Raw genomic sequence first — 25,339 nt, forward strand, 5'->3', positions numbered from 1 at the left:
GAGGCTTTTTTAAACAGTTTACCACTAAGCAGAGTCATCCATGGTGACTCTGGCAGCAACTAGCTCAGCCTGACCTCAGCTCTTGCCTTTTTCCTTTTACATTTTTTTTTCTTTTCATGATGACAGTAGTGAGGCTCTGCCTCCCCTGCCTCCCCTGACTGCACGTCCCTGCTTTTAACAAACTGATTAGTCATGGAGGATGAAAATCTAAAGAGAACCAAAGAAACATGGAATTGGTATCACTTTCATTTGGGGAAAGAGGGAGTTTTCTTCCAATTTTTCTTGTTTTATTTTTGTTGCTTGGAATGATGTTTTCCACCCCTGGCACTTACCTAGTTTAGAGAGTATTTCTGATATACTGGGATAATACAAAAAGAAAATATCCTGAAGATAATTGAGAAATAACAGAATCCCCAAGGATTTACTTTGCCTTTTCTGAAAAGTATCCAATGTTTATCTGTTTTTGAAAACTCAGGGAGATAAATATGAACTCTTTACTTCCTTATCGCAGTCTCGCTGGAAATTGTGGCTCTTTTTCTCATTGTGTTCCTTATTCTTATCTTTCTGTTTGATAGTTTATATTTGGGGAGAATTAATATCATGTGTTTCTCTTCTCTGCTGTCAGCCAAAAATGGTAACAAGAAAGGTGAGAAAAACAAGAAGATCAATGAAAGAACACCAGATGGCGACTATGAAAGGCGAAACACTGATGAAGACAGCAGAGAAAGTAAGCGACAATGATTGAATATTTGTTTCCACCTCTTTTTTGGGTGAACTCTTTCTTGCGACACATTTTAATGACGTGGGAAGCAATCCTAAAAAAAATATTATGGCATATGAAGGTGATTCATTACAGTGGTTCCTTTATAAATAAGAACATATCAAACTTCTTCGGGAAGTACATTAAGGTGAAAGCACATTAAGGTTAAAATAGATCAATGTGGGAAAAGATAACTTCTCCCACATTTATCCCAAATTTATTTAAATGTGTGAAGATAACAAGCAAAGGACTTTGAGTGTTTAACTCTAGATTTATATACTGATTAAATTTCAAGGGAATAAATCAGAATAAGACAGATCTGAAAGGCATCCAGAAGAAAAGGAGTCAAAATACAAGGCTTAACAAATGATTTGGCAATTATTTTTTTTAATGTAGACACAGACCATGCTTCTTTAACTTGGCAACATAGCTTTTCAAGCTTCTATAGAATGCCAAAAGCAGGAATGATAAGCAGGAGGAGAAAGGGGTGTAATATTGCAACTGACAGCTCTAGCTTTTAATTACAGTATCTGCTTTTAGAGGATTCCCCAGTTATAGTGATCTGTGTTGAAGAATGTTGACTGTCGAAGTAATATATTATATATCTACCGTATCAGTATTTCACAATCAGAAAATAGGGATTTGACTATTCCAACCCATCATATTTTTCACACTTATTTTTAGCTGTTGCTCTCTGCCTGTTCCAATGTGCATTCTCTCCCTTAACCCCCAATTAAACAAGTTATTATTAACTGGATGCATTTCCAGGAATCAACCTTTCCTTGCTGAAGTTTCTGATTGCACAGTAATCCCAACCCTCGAGCAGGCTACTCTGAGTTATCAGGACAGTACAGGAACAAGCGTTAAGTCACGAGTCTGTTGTGCTTCTAGGGATACAGCTCTCAATTACAGCTTGCTGTTCCTTGGCGACAGATGAGCATGAAGATGTTTCAGGCAATCAATATGCGTGTCTTGAGGCTAGAGAGAAGTGCTTCTTCTATCTCTCAGTTTTATGTTGGGTTTAAAAAGCCTATTTTCCTCTATGTACTGATAATGATGGCAAACCAACATATCATTTTTATACAGACTTCCTCAGCTTGTCTTATTGTACCATACTGGTTTATACAGGGATTGGGCAAAGATAGGGGTAAGGATTAGGCTCCAGTCCACTAGTTAAAAGCCCTATGCAAAAAAGTCAGCACAGTGCTGCTGCCTTGGCACAACACTATGTTGAAGGGTCCAATTTGCAGAAAACATCCTTCCCATTCTTGCAGCAGGCAGAAGATGGGTGAAGGCATAATAGCAATAGCAATAGCAGTTAGACTTATATACCACTTCATAGGGCTTTCAGCCCTCTCTAAGCAGTTTACAGGCTCAGCATATCGCCCCCACAGTCTGCGTCCTCATTTCACCCACCTCGGAAGGATGGAAGGCTGAGTCAACCTTGAGCCAGTGAGATTTGAACTGCTGAACTGCAGATAGCAGTCAGCTGAAGTGGCCTGCAGTACTGCACTCTAACCACTGAGCCACCTCGGCTCCTAATAATCAATAAAATTCCCCATCTGGAAAAATGGGGAAAATTGGGGCAAGGAGAGCAAGGGAACAAAAACTATGGATCCATTATAAATGAATGGAAATCCAGGTAAAACGTGGGGAAGATACACTCAATTTTTATTTAATTATTATTATTTTTAAATTAAATTTCTATGCAGCCTGTTGCTGCCAAGCATTTTCACATTTGACACAGTCAAGGCACTTATATAGGTAAAGGTGCCCCTTGCACATATGTGCTAGTCGTTTCCAACTCTAGGAGGTGGTGCTCATCTCCATTTCAAAGACAAAGACATCCTGTGGTCATGTGGCCGGCATGATTAAATGCCGAAGGCGCATGGAGCACTGTTATGTTCCCACCAAAGGTGTTCCTATTTTTTCTACTTGCATTTTTACATGCTTTCAAACTGCTAGGTTGGCAGAAGCTGGGACAAGTAACTGGAGCTCACTCGGTTTCGGGATTCGAACCGCCGAGCTGCTGATCTTTCTGATCGACAAGCTCAGCGTCTCAGACACTGAGCCAACACGTCATTAGGCACTTATATATCCATCCACAAAATCAACCACATGTGAAAGGCTTCTGTCTTATTAGTCTTCCATGGTGTGAATCATAATATTAAAACACATTGGATACTATCAAGTACAGGGGAAAAGGGGATATCGAAAGAGATTAAAATTAAAACACAGATGAGTTTTTGTTTAAATCCTGATAACTGAGTGACAGGTAGGGAGATATTTCTCTCCTTTTTTTAAAAAAAAAACTGTAACATAAATTGACCTTTACTGTGAAGTGGCCTTTTCCATAAATTAGTAGCAAGGAAGCTTCCAGACTATTACATATACGTAAACATTCTCAATATTAAGGGTGCTCTCAAAAATAACAGCCACTGCACGAGAAGAGAGAAAATATCTGCCTTCCCAAAAAAACAATCACAGAATTTGGTGATTTTTTGAAAAAAATGTTCTTTCACTATGTACAATGGTAGCTTTATGAAGGATGACAGTTCTGCCCAGTTCTTGTCACCTTTTGAAAATATTTCAAAGTTTCATTATTTTCTGGGTATGTATCAGTGGTGGGTTTCAAAAATTGTTCGAACCTACTCTGTGGGTGTGGCCTCCTTTGTGGGAGTGGCTTGCTGCCCATGTGACTGGATGGGAGTGGCTTGCCGCCCATGTGACCGGATATGAAGATGCCGACGACACTTGTCAGAACCACCTTAAATTACCTCACACACAGCACTGGCATGCATAAGAATAGGATGTAGACTTGTTTTTTAAAAGGCATCTTTGGTTTGCGTTAAAACAACTTCAACACACGCAATGTTCTGATTGCACCACAAACGCAGTAGTCATCCTTACCTTTCACAGAGGCACTGAGTTTTATAAATATGAGCGTATGATAGTGTAGAATAATCATATCCAAGGACCAGTGGTGGGTTTCAAAAAATGTTTGGAACCTCTTCTGTAGGTGTGGCCTGCTTTCCGGGTCCACTGGTGGAACCTCTTCTAACCAGTTCGGTAGATTTGACGAACCGGTTCTACCGAATAGGTGCGAACTGGTAGGAACCCACTTCTGGTATGTATGCAGTAAACTATGCAGATGCTGACATTTTTGCAAAATGTTGGGATTATTTTGTGGTTGATTTGTATATAATATTTAGGAAATCTAATATCAAAACCTGTAGCAAAAGCAAAGCAACAGCTGAAGTGACTGGACAGCCAATTGTTCCTCTTTTAATCTCCTGGGAGATTAGACTTCATAAATACCAGTACATTTTGAGCTAACTTTGACCCGTGTCTATAAAGCCAAAGCAACATAAGATTATGCCAAACATTGATCCTCCTCTCACCTTTTGAGAAGGTGAAAATAGAAAGGAGTAGGAGGAATCTGTTCAGTTCAGTTCAGTTTATTACATTTATATGCCGCCCTTTTCCCCCGAAGGGGACTCAGGGCGGCTCACAACTCAACCAGAGAAGGGGAATACAGACAAAAATTTTTTTTTTAAAAAAAAACAAAGCATAACAGTGCATAATTTAAAAACATACAACAGTCATACCATTCGAGACGGGGGCAACAGCTCTTTAGCCCCAGGCCTGTCGGAACAGCCAGGTTTTCAGGGCCTTGCGGAAGGCCTGGAGGGTGGTGAGGGTTCGAATCTCCATGGGGAGTTCGTTCCAGAGGGTCGGAGCAGCCACAGAGAAGGCTCTCCTCCGAGTAGTCGCCAGTCGACACTGGCCGGCGGATGGAATTCGGAGGAGGCCTAATCTGTGGGATCTGTTCGGTCTAGTGGAGGTAATTGGCAGCAGGCGGTCTCTCAAGTACCCTCCACTGGAATCTCCTCCCTCCACTGGTTTTTAAAGAAATCAAAGCAGCAGTGAAGACACCACAACCAATAAACTGATTCTTTGTTGTATTGTGAGCCGTGGTGGCACAGTGGTTAGAATGCGGTATTGCCGACTGACTCTGCTCACTGCCAAGAGTTTGATTCTCATCGGCTCAAGGTTGACTCAGCCTTCCATCCTTCCAAGATCGATAAAATGAGGACCCAGCTTGTGGGGGAAAATATCCTAACTCTGTAAACCACTTAGAGAGGACTGTAAAGCAAGGTGAGGATGTATATAAGATTAAGTATTATAGCTATTGCTATTGTGATAAGGATCTTGAAAATTATTATCCCGTGTCTCTAGTTCACTCCATGTTTATCTTTTTGCAATATAAAAGAATGCTGTGTTTGTTTTGATATAACACAGTATTTATATGCATGCTTTAATTGAAAATATCTATCTTTTATGACCTTGTATAAGGACATTTAGATCATAATACTGTATTTTGGAAAACCAGCAAGAAATAAAAATACATTTATTACTATTCTATCATCAATCTATTTCAGGGATGGGTTGATGCCAGCATTGCTGCTGGTTCACTTTGCAATTTATAGTTAATTTATAGTTTAATGCTATAAATTATAGTATAATTTATAGTTAATTTATAGTTTTAATGTTGTGCATGTGCAGAACATTAAAAAAATACTAAAAAAGATGCCGGCAATGGCATTGGAGCCCAGGGAATCGGTTTGGGAATGTGGCCAGCCTCGTTCGTTGTCGGTTTGGGCCAAAATACCACTATCAGTTTGCCCAAATTGGTGCAAACCTGTAGCAACTCTGATCTATATCTATCTATCTATCTATCTATCTATCTATCTATCTATCTATCTATCTATCTATCTATCTATCTATCTATCTATCTATCTATCTATCTAGGGCCGAGGTGGTGCAGTGGTTAGGGTGCAGTACTGCAGGCCACTTCAGCTGACTGTTATCTGCAGTTCAGTGGTTCTAATCTCACCGGCTCAAGGTTGACTCAGCCTTCCATCCTTCCGAGGTGGGTGAAATGAGGACCCAGTCTGTGGGGGCGATAAGCTGACTCTGTAAACCGCTTAGAGAGGGCTGAAAGCCCTATGAAGCGGTATATAAGTCTAACTGCTATTGCTATTGCTATTGCTATTGCTATTGCTATTGCTATATCTATCTATCTATCTATCTATCTATCTATCTATCTATCTATCTATCTATCTATCTATCTATCTATCATTTAAATATCTGTCTGTCTGTCTGTCTGTCTGTCCGTCCGTCCATCCATCCATCCATCCATCCATCCATCCATCCATCCATCCATCCATCCATCCATCCATCCATCCATCCATCTATCTATCTATCTATCTATCTATCTATCTATCTATCTATCTATCTATCATCTATCAGTGTAGGGCTAGGATTGGAGAGATTCCTCCCTTAAGTAAGGAAGCTGGCTGGGTGACACAGATTCTCTCTCATCCTTAGACTTGGAAGTCTAAAAACATTTATCTACTATCCAACACTAAACCAATATAGTCCATAACCTTAAATGAAGAGGTCTTCAGTTTAGTTGATTGCTGCAAAGTTTTACTGCTCACAGGAGAGACACCCCCCCCCCCCCGGCACGTTAGCTATTCTTTTACTGATAGAAATGAAAAGTAAATTATCTTTGGGGCTGATTTTCAGAACTGTGATCCACTACTGTACATGCAACCAAGTTAGAGACATTTAATAATGTGAGAAGTTTGGCGAATTCATATTTTCATATTAACTTATTAAATGTGTTCTTCCTGGATCATTATGGACTGTGAAATTTAGATATGGAAGTTTAGTATTTAAAGTAATCAGAATTCTGCAGTTCAGTTATCTAAATAAAAATACATTTTTGGGATTGCATTTATTTGTAATATAGGAAGTATATGTACACACACACACACACACACACACACACACACACACAGAGGAGGGATGGAGGGATGGAGAGACGGAGGGACAGAGGGCACATAAGTATGTACTAAAGTGAGTTGAATGTTTGATTACATTGAAAACTGATGTAGAAGTCCGATACAGCAAACTAAGTATTGGAAAAATGAAAAACTACACAATCAGATTTGACAATGTTAGGACTAGCAGGAAGCATTGTTTGTGAGTAAAAGAGTAGTTTCTTTATTCTAAACTATCCAGTGTTTTTCTCCACTATTTTGCTGAAGGAAATTTCTTTTCTCTATAAGTGATTATTACAAGTTCACATAATCCTATGATTAGCTGCCTGTTTCTCTTTGAAATAAGAGCAGTGTTCATTAGTTACTAAGATAATAAAACATGGATTTAGACATAATTTATTAAAAGCTTTTTTATTGTATCCTGCAACCTTGGTTATAAGCCCTGGAAGTCTAGCACCAAGAATATCAGAAATGCAATCTTATGTATGTGTCCCACAAATCTCACTAGATCCTTTGTCTCAACTACACAAGTGGGCATGAAAAAGATTTTTCACCATAATCATCACCGTATTTTAAAATATACACAAATCCACTGTACCTAAAGCTTATTTCATAATACTATTTTTCCTTATATAATTAAAGTTTTTAATTAATATAGCTAGAAAAACAGAACCAAAATAACTTGTAGATATTTCAAGCTTGACATTTTAGAAGCTGAACAAAAAAAGATTTCTCTTTTCATCCAGTGTGTTAACAAAATTGAGGTCTGTCTGAACTGTATGTTTGAATATTCATTTTTCCACTTGCTGCTTTAGGAAAATTGTTTTGAAGACTTATTTATCCACAGGCTGGCTTGTTATCAGGCATAGCTGTGGCTGCTCTAGTAATGCCTGACAATTAAATTTTGACTTGCCAATTGCCCAAACATTTACCTACCTGTTTTGTGAGATTAGTTATTTGTTTCAAATTGCTAACAAGCTGCCACAGGATAAGGAAATTAAAATATATATAATAGTTCCCTAGTTTATATATTTATTATTTGTAGCATGTAATGCTGAATGGATTTGATGCACCTTCAACTGTAGAGCTTAGATCTGTATAGAGAAAAGTGAAACTGGGACTAAAGAAATTGTGAAAGGCACTATAAGAAAAAGAGGCGCATGGCTGCTTAACGGAAACATAATGTTGAATCTGGGGCAGAAATCAGATGAACTGGACAGGTTTCCTACATATTTGACCCAGTATGCCAGATTTTGATAACAGATATGTTCCAATAACACATCCCTAAGCAGTGGTGGGTTTCAAAAATAGTTCGAACCTACTCTGTGGGTGTGACCTCCTTTGTGGGAGTGGCTTGCCACCCATGTGACCGGATGGGAGTGGCTTGCCACCCATGTGACCGGATGTGAAGATGCCGACGACACTTGTCAGAACCACCTTAAATTACCTCACACACAGCACTGACATGCATAAGAATAGGATGTAAACTTGTTTTTCAAAAGGCATCTTTGGTTTGCGTTAAAACAGCTTCAACATACGCAATGTTCTGATTGCACCACAAATGCAGTAGTCATCCTTACCTTTCACAGAGGCATTGAGTTTTATAAATATGAGCATGACAGTGTAGAATAATCATATCCAAACACCAGTGGTGGGTTTCAAACATTTTTGAAACCTCTTCTGTAGGTGTGGCCTGCTTTCCGGGTCCACTGGTGGAACCTCTTCTAACCGGTTCGGTAGATTTGATGAACCATTTCTACCGAATAGGTGCGAACTGGTAGGAACCCACCTCTGTCCCTAAGGGATGTAAAACTCAAGGCCCACAAGGTGCTTAGATCCGGCCCATGGGCCTGCCCTGGAAACAGCGAAGGACTGGCCTGCGGTGACTTTCCAACAAAAATGGAGCTTGGGAGGGTCGTGCGTGATTATCCCAGGCTCCATTTTCAATTGTGATGGCCTCCCTGCCCCAACTCCATTTTGTCTGGCAGAGAAGTCAAAAGTAGGCAATCACAGCTGAAAACAGAGCTCGGGAACCCGTTTTCACTGGCAGAACATTCGGGCCACCACAGGCGTCCCTGACACGAATAACATCAAGGTGCCCCCCACACACACACCTGAGGCCCTCAATGAAATTGAGTTTGACACCCCTGGCATACATCATCAAGGATAATGTTTAGCCTTTCTGAAGCTCTAGGCATTTCCAGTTGTGTTTTAATTGTTGTGTTAGGCAGGGGTGTCAAACTGCCGGCCCATGTGCTGGATGCATCACGTGCATGCCGCGCCCACCCCAGCTCCTCAAATGGTAAAAATGTCACGAAATATCGCATGACGGCAATGTGACGTGGTGAGTTTGACACTCATGTGTTAGAGGCTGGCTCCTCTTCAAGCTCTTCTCAGTTTGATGATTGTTTATTATACTTTGCAAATCTTTAAAACTGGATCACAGATGAAGCTACTCCAATAAAGGGAGTCTTTCACCAGATGGTGACCTTTGGCTAAAATTCTTCATTGCCTTAAAGATGAACTTGCAATGTGTGTTACATTTGCATTTCTTTTTATTCATCTAGTTTAAACAGTATTTAAGCTGCCATAGCATATTCGTGCCTTGCAGACATTTTTTTATGGTAGGGATTTTAAATAATTTTTTTAATTACTTTTAAAGTGATAACAGAGAAAGAAAGAAAGAAGCAAAAAGGAATAAAACACAAGAATACATACATTACCATTACCATACATTACAAATAATATGTAAGAAGTGCTTAAAAATAAATGAAAAAATATAACAGAAAAAAAGAAATAAAATATAATATATTGTTAAACAATAACAGTTACAATTCTGTATAACTATCAAATACAAACATTTGAATATATATATATATATATATATATATATATATATATATATATATATATATATATATATATATATATGATATAGATAGATAGATAGATAGATAGATAGATAGATAGATAGATATAGATATAGATATAGATATAGATATAGATATAGATATAGATATAGATATAGATATAGATATAGATATAGATATAGATATAGATATAGATATAGATATAGATATAGATATAGATATAGATATAGATATGGTATTTGTGCTGATAAATAAATAAAGGGAGACTAGTATAGATCTATTTCAAGCTATTTAGCTCTCATCAGCTAGCCATACTCTTCCTGGGATTCGAAACTGGGCTGTATTACATATTAGGCAGACATCTTAGCCATTAAGCCACAGGCTCTCCTCCTTATCAGCTGAAGCCAGGGAAGAAGGTATATATTTAGTGTCACAACCCCTGGTATGTCCCAATTATGGGAGGAAGCTAATTGCTTCCATTATCTGTCAATCGGCTCGTCACAAGAGTCCATCACAACAGAAACCCAATATTTTTACTGTTGCCTTTGTTATATTTGTGTGGTATTTGTGCTGATAAATAAATAAAGGGAGACTAGTATAGATCTATTTCAAGCTATTTAGCTCTCATCAGCTAGCCATACCCTTCCTGGGATTCGAACCTGGGCTATATTACATCTTAGGCAGACATCTTAGCCATTAAGCTAATATATATATATATATATATATATATATATATATATATATATATATATATATATATATATATATATATATATATATATATATATATATTTGTGTGTGTGTGTGTGTGTGTGTGTGTGTGTGTGTATTTATTAAAAACAGAATCTTATTTTCTGGTTGTGGTACAGAGAAAACATTGCTTCATAGAATTGCCAAATATATTGCTAATGCATAGTTTTATAAATTCACTTTAATTAACTTGTATACTTTATCATTCGTTAGAGCTCAATGGGAATAAGAATAAAATTTCATTCATTCTGCAAAGCTATTTTAAGGCAATATGAAGAAGTAAGGATTTGCTGACAAAAAAAAGCAAAGAAAAACAATTTGAAAGAGATGAATAACCCTTCAATTCTTCTTCAAATGATTTAGAGGTAGACTACAATTATTTTGCTATCTAGGCTATATTTTTCTCTCTCCCTTTCCTCTCAATATGAACTGGGTTAAAAATTTGTGACAGTTTCTTCTTTTTCATGAAGGTCTTCTCTTAATGAACTCTCTGCCACTTATGAAATGAATATATAGCATTGTGTGGAAAGATTTTCTTAGTCGGGGGTGTTGAAAATGCAGTAGTCATCCTTACCTTTCACAGAGGCACTGAGTTTTATAAATATGAGCATGATAGTGTAGATTTATCATATCCAAGGACCAGTGGTGGGTTTCAAAAAATTTTATGAGCTGAGGTGGCGCAGTGGTTAGGGTGCAGTACTGCAGGCCACTTCAGTTGACTGTGATCTGCAGTTCAGCAGTTCAAATCTCACCGGCTCAAGGTCGACTCAGCCTTCCATCCTTCCGAGGTGGGTGAAATGAGGACCCAGACTGTGGGGGCAAGTTGCTGACTCAATTTGCTAAAAAATTTGTAAACCGCTTAGAGAGGGCTGCTGCCCTATTAAATGGTATAGAAGTCAAATAAATAAATAAATAAATAAATAAATAAATAAATAAATAAATAAATAAATAAATAAATAATTGGACAGAACAGATTATGAATGGAATAAGAGCTAAAAGCAGGGGAAGTCAAAGCTAAATTTGTCTGGAGTATATGGAGCCACACAACTTTCTTAATTTTTCTGAAACTCCCTTACTCTGTATCACCAAATAAAATTAGATTACTAGCAGCCTTAAATTAGGTAACACTACCAAGTCCTGACCAGTGGTGGAATTCAAATAATTTAACAACCAGTTCTCTGCCCTAATGATTTCTTCCAACAACCAGTTCACCAAACCGCCCAGAAGTGGTACGAACTGGCTGAATCCCACCACTGGGCCTGATCTATAGAGAAAAGAACACCAAATTTCCCAAAAATCCACAGTCTTCTTGGTGACTATTTTATTTTCCCAAAGGTTGTAGGTAACTGTCTACTCTTGATCTGATACTAACCAATGCGTAGAGAAGAGCTAGGTGAAGACAGCACAAAGATAGGAATACAACAAATATTTCAGTAGATGGCATCAAAGTTTAGGAGGTTCATACAAGCTACAACTATATGCAGATACCGGGAAGATGAATTTCAACAAGAAAAATTGCAAAGTCAACCAAAATTGGTTAGGAAAAATGCAAAAGTATGAATATAGGTTTGATACTGGCTAGTACAGTGGTGGGTTTCAAAAATTGTTCGAACCTACTCTGTGGGTGTGGCCTCCTTTGTGGGAGTGGCTTGCCACCCATGTGACCAGATATGAAGATGTCGACGACACTTGTCAGAACCACCTTAAATTACCTCACACAGAGCACTGGCATGCATAAGAATATGATGTCAACTTGTTTTTTAAAAGGCATCTTTGGTTTGCATTAAAACAACTTCAACGCACGCAATGTTCTGATTGCCCCACAAACGCAGTAGTCATCCTTACCTTTCACAGAAGCACTGAGTTTTATAAATATGAGCATGATAGTGTAGAATAATCATATCCAAGGACCAGGGGTGGGTTTCAAAAATCTTTGGAACCTCTTCTGTAGGTGTGGCCTGCTTTCCGGGTCCACTGGTGGAACCTCTTCTAACCGGTTTGGTAGATTTGACAAACCGGTTCTACCGAATAGGTGAGAACTGGTAGGAACCCACCTCTGGGCTAGCAGGACATTCAAAATAGAACTAAGGTGTATAGTGGAACACAACTGCACATAAGTCAATAATATGATGCAGCTTCAAAAATATAAATCTAGATGATTGTAATATTCTGTTCTGTACTTTGAATATGGCATCCAGATCTGGGAATCTCATTACAAACAGTCCAGAAGAGAAAACTGGGAATTTTTAGTTTAGAATAAGTCAGTGGTGGGTTCCTACCAGTTCGCACCTATTCGGTAGAACCGGTTCGTGAAATCTACTGAACAGGTTAGAAGAGGACCCGGAAAGCAGGCCACACCTACAGAAGAGGCTCCAAACCTTTTTGAAACCCACCACTGGTCCTTGGATATGATTATTCTATCCATCATGCTCATATTTATAAAACTCAGTGCCTCTGTGAAAGGTAAGGATGACTACTGTGTTTGTGCAATTAGAAGTTTGCGTGTGTTGAAGTTGTTTTAACGCAAACCAAAGATGCCCTTTAAAAAACAAGTTTACTTCATATTCTTATGCATGCCAGTGCTGTGTGTGAGGTAATTTAAGGTGGTTCTGACAAGTGTCGTCGGCATCTTCATATCCGGTCACATGGGTGGCAAGCCACTCCCATCCAGTCACATGGGCAGCAAGCCACTCCCACAAAGGAGGCCACACCCACAGAGTAGGTTCGAACAATTTTTGAAACCCACCACTGGAATAAGTGCACTGCAGAGAGAAATTTGAAAACTGTCTTTGTCTCTCACAAACTATCAGGTAAAAAGATAAGTGTGTTCTAGAAGTCAAGCAAGAAACAATAATTTAAATCACATAAAAGCAGATACTGAACAGATATCAGAAAAATGTATTAAGAAGTATTAAATAATAGAGCTGATTTTTAGAAAGTTAATAAACATTCTTTGCTGAAGCTTAAAAAGAGATTGCTTGACCAATGCCGTCTAGTTGCCATTCCTGTACTAAGTTATTGGACTAGATGATCTCCAAGGAGACTGCCAGATCTTTACATTCTCTGATTATTATTTTCTTAGCATAAAAATAATATTGCTGACAGAGTATGAAAAACATAAAAATTTCAAAAGTGTTCAGTTCCTAGGTTATCTTGTTGTATAATATCCGAAGCTTAACTGAATCTCTTGAGCCCTTGTTTGGAAAATAAATCTCATGAGAAAAGATTTCCTGGAAATTCTTGCTTTCAAGTATCTTAGAATAACAGATGCCCAGCATCAATTAATAAATAAATAAAAGATTGACTTCCACATTGAGCTGGAATCCAGAAAGTCAAGTGACGTGAATTCATTTGAAGCCCAATGAATAAATCATTTTTTTTCTAAATATAGTAAACAATATTACTAATTATCTCACTGATGTTATTATAATGGTTGTTTATTATTGCATAGATGATTGACACAAGCAGAAAGGATGAGTGACGATTTTCCCATATTCTGAAAAAGTACTCCATATATACTTCCAATACATGAAAGTATTCATTTGAAGTATTTGCGGAGTACTTTTTCAGAACATGAAACTGCTCTTGAGAAGGCCAGACCCTGAAGATGAAACTCAAATACTTTGGCCACCTAATGAGAAGGAAGGACTCACTGGAGAGGAACTGGGAATGCTGGGAAAAATTGACGACAAAAAAAGAAGGGAATGACAGAGAATGATATGGCTGGATGGAGTCACTGAATCAGTTGGTGTGATCTTAAATGGACTCCGTGGGATGATAGAGGACAGGAAGGCCTGGAGGAACACTGTCCATGAGGTCACGATGGGTCGGACATGATTTCACAACTAACAACAACATTTCATTTCTTATGCTATGGGATACTACAGAATTCAACTGTGCTCAAAGAACATAAAAATATAAATAGTCCTTGATTAACGATCCTAATTGGGACCAGCCACTCTTGAAGAGACAAGATTCCTCAGTTTCATATTTTATATTTTATTTTCTGGCTATCCCTTCCCCCTCCCTTTATAATGCTCAAGTGTCTGCTTATTGTCTTGTCATATTGCAAGTAATGCGATCACAGCACAGCCTGAGGGGGAGAGCCAACTTATTCTCTCGAAATCTCTTGAAATCTTTCCACTCTGTGATGGGGATGGAAGAAGAAAAAAAAGCAAGCAATTTCTCAGTCTCCTTTGCCTGACCCCCCTTGAAGCAGCTGGATTTCAGAGCTGTTTGCTCTCTACACATCGAGAGCAATGCAACTGCAACTGCAGTAGGAATCAGGCAAAGGAGAAATTCCCAATAGAAATCTCTTGCTTTCTTTCTCTCCCCACCTTCACAGAATAGAGCAATTAGAGAAGGGATTTCAAGAGCATATTGTCTGTAAACTGTTTATTATTTATTTATGTACTGTATATACTCGAGTATAAGCCTAGTTTTTCAGCCCAGAAAAAGGGGCGGGGCCATGCTGCTGGGTGACACTCGTGAATGGCCCAGTGCCCCTGTGAGTTTCCCCTCCCTCTGTGTCAGTTTGCCGCGCAGCGCGCACCGCACCATCCCCCCTCCTCACGTTCTAATGTAATGCAGGGCTGTCTTACGATTCCCCTTCCTCCCCCTCCTGCCGCTCTGCAACGATGTCCCACCTCCTCCTTGTTATGGCAAGCAGCCACATAGCGATGTCCCACCTCCTCTGGTACAGTGATCCAATGATAGGAATCACTGTGCCGTGTGTCATAGGAGGCGGGACATCGCTCCCGCGGCTGCACGGGACATCATTATCACAGCGGGACATCAGCATCATGAGGTGAGTGAAGTATTTCATTGAATACACCACTAGTTTACTGTTTTTCTTTGAAATAAATATTCAAAAACATTATTGGTATCTATTTTTATTTTTGAAATTTACCGGTAGCTGCTGCATTTCCCACCCTAGGCTTATACTCGAGTCAATAACTTTTCCAGTTTTTTGTGGTAAAATTAGGTGCCTCGGCTTATATTCGGGTCGGCCTATACTCGAGTATATACGGTATTTATTTATTTGTTTATTTAATTGATTTGTGTGCCGCCCATTCTCAGAAGACTCAGGGCGGCTTACAAATAGAAAGGGAAGGGGGAATATAAAAAATAAAAACAAAAACAACAATTTAAAAATTCAACAACATTCATAACTTAGAATGGGGCTGGATAATTCAATAGCCCCAGGCCTGCTGGAACAGCCAGGTCTTGGTCGCTTTGCGGAAGGCCGGAAAGGTAGTAAGGGTCCGGATCTCAATGGGGAGATCGTTCCATAGGGCCGGAGCAGCTACAGAGAAGGCCCTCCACCGGGGGGTCGCCAGCCGACATTGGCCAGCAGATGGAATCCAGAGGAGGCCTAGTCTGTGCGATCTAATAGGTCTCTGGAGGTAATTGCACAGTGTCTATCCAGCTCCCAGCCTACAGGCATGATCACATTGCTTTTGATGTGTAAAAGAGAAAAATCACTTACTTTCTTGCAATCTTAGATTAGGCACAAGTCATTGTGTACTGTAATGATGGCTGGCACATGACTGTGAAATGCCAAGAAGGTCAAAAAAATGGTCATAAGTGAGATGTAAAGTTAATTTTTCAGTGCCATTGTAAATTTGAATTATTGATGAATAAATGGTACATCAAGGAGAACCATCTGTATAAAAGCTGTGTTTTGTTAATAATATCAGCTGGTCAAGGTCAAGTAGGCATGAACTACAAACAATTGGCATCTCTAATGTTTGTCTGGAAATTCTAAGAATAATCTCCCTCTTTATTTATACAGCAGAGTAAGGGTGTCAAACTCAAGTCCCGCAGGCCGTATCCCTCCGATGGAGTGCTTAAATCTGGTCCATGGGGCTGCCCTGGAAATAGCAATAGCAATAGCAGTTAGACTTATATACCGCTTCATAGGGCTTTCAGCCCTCTCTAAGCGGTTTACAGAGTCAGCATATCGCCCCCACAGTCTGGGTCCTCATTTCACCCACCTCGGAAGGATGGAAGGCTGAGTCAACCTTGGGCAGGTGAGATTAGAACCGCTGAACTGCAGATAGCAGTCAGCTGAAGTGGCCTGCAGTGCTGCATCCTAACCACTGCGCCACCTCGGCTCTTCTTGCGCCACCTCGACTCTTCTTAAAATAGCAAATAGCAAAGAACCAGCCCACGGTGCCTCTGCCAGCAAAAATGTAGCTCTGTTTTCACTGGCAGAGGGTTGCAGGAAGTTGTTGCAGTCGAAAACAGAACTTTCCAGGGCTATCCGCGGCCCTCACACGTTCTGTTTTGACTGGCAGGAGGTTGCATGAGGCCATTGCAGCTGAAAATTGTGCTCGGGAACCTGTTTTCACTGGCAGAATGCTCGGGACGCCACAAGCGCCCCCGACATGAGTGATGTCAAGCTGGCCTTGCCTACCCTGACCACACCCACCCCAGCCCCCCCCAAGGTCAAACACAACCCTGATGCAGTCCTCCATGAAATCGAGTTTGACACCCCTGCAGTAGAGGTTTCATTAAAGCAAAGACTTTCAGTAACTTCACTTCCACCTTGGGTTTAGATCAGCTTCTTTCTTCCTTGTTTTTCCAGCCTTCTTATACTCTCTCATCAGGGCCGGATTTAGATGAAAAGAGGCCCTAGGCTATTCCACTTATGAGGCCCTTTCACCTCCCATTTTTAAGTTTGTAAATTACATGAGAGACAATAAAATGCATCATTACTGTGATATATATCAATATATATAGCTGGCCTCCCGACGGAGGGTGGCTCTTCTCTGCGGCAAAGGCAGCAAGGCCAGCCGCCTCCCCTGCTGCGCTCAGCTGCTCGGCTCGGCCCCCTCGCCCTCACCTGCCTGACCGCTGGTGGGCTCCGCGTCGACAGGGTGGCTACTGGGAGCAGCCGCATCTCTTACCCGACCGCCGGTGCCGGGAACGTGGGCGGGCTCCCCAACTGCCGCGGCGCTGGAACGATCTTAACCAATACATTTTTATGTTTGTTTATTAGTCATATGCGTAGAATTTCTCCTTATTTTCGGTTCAGTGTTTTAGTGTTCACTGTTTTTAGAATAGTGTAATTTTAATTTTGTTAACAATTTGAATGTAGGCCCCTCTTGTCTTGAGGCCCTAGGCTGAAGCCTAGTTAGCCTATAGGAAAATCCGGCCCTGTCTCTCATAAATAAGTAGCTGAAGGTGAACATGAGATTTCAGAGAAAGAATTTTCCATTCCTGGCATTTGAAATTAACATCCAGATGGCAGCTGGGAAAAGTCTGTACATATAGGACAGACCTATAAATATATTTTTAAAAGAAAGCTTGTCTGATTTTAATTTGTGATACATTAGACATTTCCTGAGCATCTTACTATGTAAGAGGCTTATAACTATTTTCAATGGTCTGTGTATAACCATTTGGTTCTGTGAATGGTGTATAAGGCTTGTTTGAATTCATTTTAATTAATTGAAATTGGTTTTTCCCAAAGAATTACATCATCTAACATAGGAAAGAGAGCATTTCTATTAAGATTCTTCTCATCAGCTTATTCCACAGTTTCCTTCGTAAGTACCGAATGTGTGCTGGTAATTACAGTTATACAGCTGAAAATATAATAGTCCAGAATGTGAGCCTATTTGTAGATTTTATTTAACTGAGCTGTCTTTGCAGTTCTCTTTGTCTGCTTTTTTGTCTTGCAAAAACAAGATGGCTGTCAAATATGTACCAAAAAATGTATCAACTTCCCAGGCTGTGAACTCTATCCATTTCTGCTAGATGACAGAAATGTCTGTGGTTGTTTTAGGTAGCTTTGATTTGACTTAATTATGAAAACATAATGTGAGTTCTAGCACTGAATTTAACAACTCAAGCTGTCATTGTGTATACCGATGGTGAATTTTCCAACCCTTTGACATTAACCATAGTGGGCTCTGCCTGACTGATTGGCAGCTCAATTCACTTTTATGCTGGGAAATTTTCAAGTGTGTTGTCTACAAAAATAAGTGATGTTCTTTAAAAAGGAGTTTAGTTCAACCCTATTGTGATATTTCCATGGGTATTTGTCTTGGAGGAAGGAGAATTGAGAACTTAATTGGAATGTTGTGAGATATATGATCCATCTATTTCAACACAGAACATAACTATCATTCTCTTGTTTGTAGGACTGAAATTTTGGTTAAAGATACAGTTTTTCTTGAATAACCTTTATTGCCATTAATATAGAAATGTTACATCATTTCAACAACCATCTCTTAAATGCCAAGAGTCAACATTCCTTACGAGAAAATTTAACTTTACTGCATTCATCTTTATAAAAATAAGGGGACTTGAAGACAATCAGTACTCAAAATCAATATACAATAATTGGCTTATTATATCAATCAGTGACTGGATAAATCTTCCGTATATGAGTGGATGTTCCATAAAGGTGGCTGATTGTAGCTATAATTCCTTCTCATTTCCTCTACAACTCTATGCAATTAGAAATAAAACAAACTACTTCCATTACATCAAATATGTTGTTCTATCTCATCCAACCTCCAGAAAGGCTGTCTGTGGAAATGTTTAACAACACCAAGCAATCAGACCATATTTTCAGCTAAAAAAGACTTTTCTGGCAGGGAAAAAAGTGATTATTGCCTACTTAACAGACCAAGTCTGGTTAAAAGTATGACACATTTTAAATGGGGAAAGGTCCTGCAGAAGAGGAAGAAGAGGAAGAGGATGAGATGGTATTTTTTTTAAGTTTTTATTTTACACACATAAACACATCAACAACAAACACATGACTTAGGACAACATAGGAACCAAAAGTTCCATCAAAAATCATAGGGCAGTTCCGTATCGGTTTCTTTGCAGTTAGTATTTGCCCTTTCTATAATTAGCTATTTATAGAGATATTGTTTATCTCTAATGTGCTATATATACATACATACATACAATTCCAGGTAAACATGGTTATTCTTTTTCTTTGCCCATCTTATACTATTGTTATTCCATTTAAGAAATTATAGAGTACAGTTTTGATTGTCTCGATTACCATCCCAAGCCTCTATTATGACACCACCTTATTTTCTCTTTCTTCTTTTCTCTCTCCCTTCCTTCTCTACTTCCTTCCTACCTCCTCTCCCTCCCCTTCTTTCTTCCCTTACCTCTCTCCTACTCTTACCCTCTCTCTTCCCCCTCCTACTCTCCGTCCTTCTCTTTTTTCTCCCTTCCTCCCTCCTCTCCTTCTCTTACTCTCCCTTCTACCCACCTTTCCTTATCTCTTTCTTCTTCCCTTCCCTCTCCTCCACTCTTCCTTCCCTACTGTCTCTCCTTCTCTTTCTTTCCTTATCTCTTTCTTCTTCCCTTCCCTCTCCTCCACTCTTCCTTCCCTACTGTCTCTCCTTCTCTTTCTCTCCTTTCCATCCGCCTCTCCTTTCCCTTCCTTCTTCCCTCCTTTCACTACTTCCTTCCTCCTCAGGAGGAGATGGTATTGATAGTATTCCTGACTATTTTTATGACACCTTCCTTCCTCCAAGATACTGACTAATCACTAAGTTCAAGGCCTAAAGGGCTAAATACAGAACACCTATTTTAGAAGATCCCTACTCCTGAAGAATGCCAATAAGGATTTAGCCAGTCATATAGTGCCTCCTATTGGCCAGTAACCAAAAACATCTAAAGCAAGGGAGTCAATCTCAAGGCCCATGAGCCAGATCCGGCCCACAGGGTTCTTACATCTGGCCCATGGGGTCACCCTGGAGGTGGCGCAGTGGTTAGGGTGCAGTACTGCAGGCCACTTCAGCTGACTGTTATCTGCAGTTCAGCAGTTCTAATCTCACCAGCTCAAGGTTGACTCAGCCTTCCATCCTTCCGAGGTGGGTGAAATGAAGACCCAGACTGTGGGGGCCATATGCTGACTCTGTAAACCGCTTAGAGAGGGCTGAAAGCCCTATGAAGCAGTATATAAGTCTAACCGCTATTGCTATTGCTATCTCAGGAGGACCACATGCAGGCCCTTGGCTCCATTTTCACTGGCAGAGAGCTAGTAAAACTAAAAACAAAGCAAAATGAGAAATGTTTCCTCTTTTCATTTGAACATGCAAGCACAGGAAAGGAGAAAGGGAAAGAGGAAAGAAAAGAAGATGGAAAGATGGAAAGGAAGAGGGAAGGAAAAAGAAGAAAAGGAAGGAAGGAAGGAAGGAAGGAAGGAAGGAAGGAAAGAAGGAAGGAGATTATAATGAGAGTGAGTGAGAGTCTGAGGGAAGTCCTGCCTTAGCACTTGGCCACCACAGATGCCTCCGACACTAGTGATGCCAAGCTGGCCATGAATACCCATCCTGGCCATACCCGCCCCCCCCCCCCAAGATCAAACACAACCCTGATGCAGTTCTCAATGAAATTGAGTTTGACACCTCTGATCTAAAAGCCTTAGTTAATATTTTTTAAAATATTTATATATTTCTTGAACTATAATTATATGGATATTTTTGTTGACATGGTTCCTCAGTGTTCAGGTGACTCATGTTGAGACCGAATTAATTGGAATCAAGTAACAATGAGATTTATTTTCTGGAAGGATTTAATAATGTGGTTGACACTAGCTCACACGGTTAGGATCCTGGATAGCAGGTTAGCAAGTTAGCCATGGAGCAGGATGAGTTCCCATCCCGTCCTGCGAATGAGATGAAACAAACCCCCAATTGGGTGTCCTCCAGAAAATGGTGACGTCACCAGCTAATCCTTTGAACCTAGACGCACGAGTGAAGTGCTATGCGGTAACTGCAATTTCAGGAACCAATTATTGCATATAAATTACTAGTGCTACTGCCCAGACATTCAGGTCTCAACATTTACACAATACAGTTGCATAATTAAATGCAATTTTTTTTCCACCGATGAGAATTTCTCCCTTTTGCATACTCACAACAGAAGCATATTTAAGCATAGCATCGGCGAAGATGACTGCTTTCTCACTTAACATCTAACTATTTGCTTTTCAGGCTGTCCTCCGTTGGGTCTTGAAACTTTAAAAATTACTGATTTTCAGCTTCATGCTTCTACAGTGAAGCGATATGGCCTGGGAGCACACAGAGCACGGTTAAACATACAGGTAAGATTATCTATCTTGTGTGTGTGTCAGTGGTGGGTTTCAAAAATTGTTCGAACCTTCTCTGTGGGTGTGGCCTCCTTTGTGGGAGTGGCTTGCCACCCATGTGACCAGATGGGAGTGGCTTGCCACCCATGTGACCAGATATGAAGATGCGGACGACACTTGTCAGCACCACCTTAAATTACCTCACACACAGCACTGGCATGCATAAGAATAGGATGTAAACTTGTTTTTTAAAAGGCATCTTTGGTTTGCGTTAAAACAACTTCAACACACGCAATGTTCTGATTGCACCACAAACGCAGTAGTCATCCTTACCTTTCACAGAGGCCCTGAGTTTTATAAATATGAGCATGATAGTGTAGAATAATCATATCCAAGGACCAGTGGTGGGTTTCAAAAGATTTTGGAACCTCTTCTGTAGGTGTGGCCTGCTTTCTGGGTCCACTGGTAGAACCTCTTCTAACCGGTTCGGTAGATTTGACGAACCGGTTCTACCGAATAGGTGCGAACTGGTAGGAACCCACCTCTGGTGTGTGTGTGTGTGTGTGTGTGTGTGTGTGTGTAGGGAAGGAGGGAGGGAGGAAGGGAGAGAGAGAGAGAGAGAGAAAGAGAGAGAGAGAGAAGAGAGAGAGAGAAAGAGAGAGGGTATGACTCTTTTGAAAAGCCACTGGTAAATGCCTTTCATTTTTTAACCACCCTAACAATTATGACAATTTTAAACAAAAAGAAATAATGCATATGTTGCTTAATAGTGAATACAGCTATAGAGAAACCGTAACCCTTTGGTCCCACAAGTTCTACCTTACCCCATTATTTGTGCAAATGTTGTATATTCAGCTGTCTTGAAAACCACTTCAAGTCCTTAGGGAGCATAGAAATGCATTTGATAAGCCAATGCCAGGCAATTAATTAGTTTACTCCAAAGCATGATTTTTGGCAGTGGGATAATACTTGTCCTGCAGCTCTGGAGGAAACAATACAACTCCTGTCTTCTGGAGCAGAAACAGATACAATTGTTAATTGGATTACTATCACAGTATCCATACAAATCCTTCATTGTCATGTAGATATGGTGGAACAGCACTGATCTACTCTTGGGACAGTTCCTGAGGGTTGAATACCCTTCTACACCTGTTATGTTACAAGCAACCATCAGCTCCTAAGTTGCCTTTTTGTCAGATGCATGGAATGAATTTCCTCTCCACAAGTTTCTTACAAGGGTAGAGAAATCACTCTTTTTAGTTTGATGCTGATCAGAAAGGCTGGCATTAAAATGCACTCTCATCATTCTTTGGTGCTGATTGTATAGATACTCATAACAAGAAGTGTCCAATTATGCAGAGAGTTTCCAGAGCAAAACATCTGGCTTGATTAGAAGTTTGGAGCACCTGGAAAACCCAAAGTCAAGTCATTTAATGAACCACTTAGAACTTTCTGAAATAATTATATTTGTGTGCTACCGGAGATTAGATCAATGTTAAGTAGAGCAGTTTCTTGCATCTGCAGATGTTCCAGGATTCATAGGAAAATGTGGCATTGCAGTTTTAAAGCCATTCTCAGTGCCATGCTAAGAAATAGATTAGTGTTTATCATGTATGGTAAGTTGTTGCGGCCTGGCAGGAGCCGTTGAAGCTGCCGCTAGACTCCGACAGCGAGGGGTCTTATGAGTCGGCCCTGGAGGAGGTGGAGGACCCTGGACAGGGTGCCAACTCCAAGCAGGGTGAGGAGAGACTGGTTGGCCACCAAGTGGTGGCGGAGCCTTGGATCAGAGGGACTGTTCCGGAAAACACTTGTGAGTTGTTTCAGGATGCACGCCCTCGAAGGGCTACTCGGCGGCAAGAACAATTGAGTAATTGTAGGAGATGATTACATTTAGCTGATGCTTATTAAGATCCTCTCCTGATTATAAAAGAGACTGTTTGTGCCACGCCCATTTGCAGAAGTCAACATTCACGATTCAGAGAAACCAACTTGGAGAAGTGGTTTGCTGTGAGAGCTTGTTTGCATTGCCTAGTTTTGTAGGACTTGCTGCCAGAGTGCTTATCTCTTTGTTTATTTTGGGCTTGCAGCTAACGAGAGTCTGGACTGATTAAAAGTATTCTTATTTACGTTTGTTTGTGGCGTTCGTTCCTGGACGGAGGAGGGGGGTCAGAACAGTAAGTTATTTATCAGAACAGATTATAAGAAAGCTCTAAAAATGATGCAAAGGATGAAATGCAAAGCTACTATGCACTCTAAGAGAAGTATAAATATAACATCTTGTTTTGATCACTATGAAATACATGTTCTATGGTGCATGATGAGCAATTTGCAGCAAAATCTTATAATTAAGAAGAGCCCAGAAAGATCTATCTAGAGCAGTGGTTCTTGTTCTGACCCCCATCCTCCATCCAGGAGCCGAAACAAACGTAAATGAGAATGTTTTTTAATCAGTCCAGACTCTCGTTGGCTGAAAGCCACATAAACAAAGAAATAAGCACTCTGGCAGCAAGTCCTACAAACCTTGGCAGCAATGCCAACAAACTCTGGCAGCAATCCAGCCTGCCAAGTTTGTTTCTCGTTACTCCCTAACGTTGACTTCTGCAAGAAGGGCGTGGCACAAGCAGTCTCTTTTATAATCGGGAGAGGATATTAATGAGCATCAGCTGAGCGTAATTACTCCTGTAATCATGTAGTTGTTCTTGACGCCAAGTAGCCCTTCGACTGCATGCATCCCAGTCTCCTCCCCACTGATCCAAGGCTCAGGTGCCACCTGGTGACCAACCAGTCTCTCTACACCCTGCTCAGAGTCGGAACCCTGTCCAGGGTCCTCCACCTCCTCCAGGGCCGACTCATAAGACCCCTCGCTGTTGGAGTCTGGTGGCAGCTCCAACGGCTCCTGCCGGGCCACAACAGGTTCCCAACGTTTTTTGGGCCATGGCGCACTTAAGCATCTCTAAAATCCTGATTCCCCTCCCCCCGCTGTGACATATAATTCTTACTTTACTCAAAACGTGAACTCTACTCATACAGAGGAAGCCTAAAAGGCCATTAACTTGGTTTAAACAAGGTTCACATTGCCCCCCTTTGGGGTGTGAGCCCCCCATTGGGAACCACTGATCTAAAGCAAAATCTTCTAATTTATAAAAAGGGTGGAAACCTCCATCAGTTTAAAACAGTGGTAGTCAACCTGCAGGGGTGGGTTTCTCGCCCCATTCCAACCGGTTCCGCTGGCGGCGTCCTTGTGCACGCGCGTGGTGCACGCATGCGTACTAGCATCTGTGCAATGCTCCAGCTGCTCCTGGAGGATCACGCAGCCCTGTATGCGTCCTGTGCATGCGTGGAAGCGCAGAACTCGTCAAAACCGGGTAAGGAGCGTGGGCAGGCGGATGGGGCCTTCGCCGTTCCCGGAAGTTACTTACTTCCGGGTTCGCCGACCAACCGGTTCGCAGGGACCGCCGCGAACTGGTTGAAACCCACCCCTGTCAACCTGGTCCCTACCACCCACTAGTGGGCATTCCAGCTTTCATGGTGGGAGGTAGGGGTTTGCTGTAACTCTGCTTTATAAATTTTATAAAGTAAAGTTACTTCCCCACTTTATAAATCACCATTACTATGGAACCGGTGGGCGGTTAGAAAATTTTACTACTAACAGAGATACAAAAGTGGGTGGTAGGTATAAAAAGGTTGACTACCCCTGGGTTAAAGGAATAATTATATGCAAGGTAACAATAAACATTTAAAGGATCTCCTTTTTCCCTTCAGATGTCCAGAGATGAAACTTAACCCCATGCAATCCCTTTTCTGATGGATCTTTTTGCCGTGTTTCTGAGTTTTTGCTTTGCTTTGCAATCCTGCCTTTTGTTTAACCATTTGATCCTGTTAACAGACATCAACCTTGACCAGTACTTTGATACAGATCCAGGTTTAGGGCTTCTAAGATACAATAAACATACGTCTCTGACAGTGGTGGGTTTCAAAAATTGTTCGAACCTACTATGTGGGTGTGGCCTCCTTTGTGGGAGTGGCTTGCCACCCATGT

At 40.6% G+C, this 25,339-nt stretch overlaps 1 protein-coding gene across 1 annotated transcript in view; it reads left to right on the top strand.

The window, feature by feature from the left end:
- The window catches only part of CPXM2 (carboxypeptidase X, M14 family member 2), a 143,223-nt gene that overhangs the window by 32,015 nt on the left and 85,869 nt on the right, over window positions 1-25,339 (top strand). Inside the window, exons 2-3 of the mRNA XM_032225989.1 lie at window positions 626-727; window positions 21,206-21,315. Coding sequence (XP_032081880.1) covers window positions 626-727; window positions 21,206-21,315 — 212 coding nt within the window. The remainder of the gene's footprint in view (window positions 1-625; window positions 728-21,205; window positions 21,316-25,339) is intronic.

Source organism: Thamnophis elegans, chromosome 10 (genome assembly GCF_009769535.1).
Source record: "Thamnophis elegans isolate rThaEle1 chromosome 10, rThaEle1.pri, whole genome shotgun sequence".
Lineage (NCBI taxonomy): Eukaryota > Metazoa > Chordata > Lepidosauria > Squamata > Colubridae > Thamnophis > Thamnophis elegans.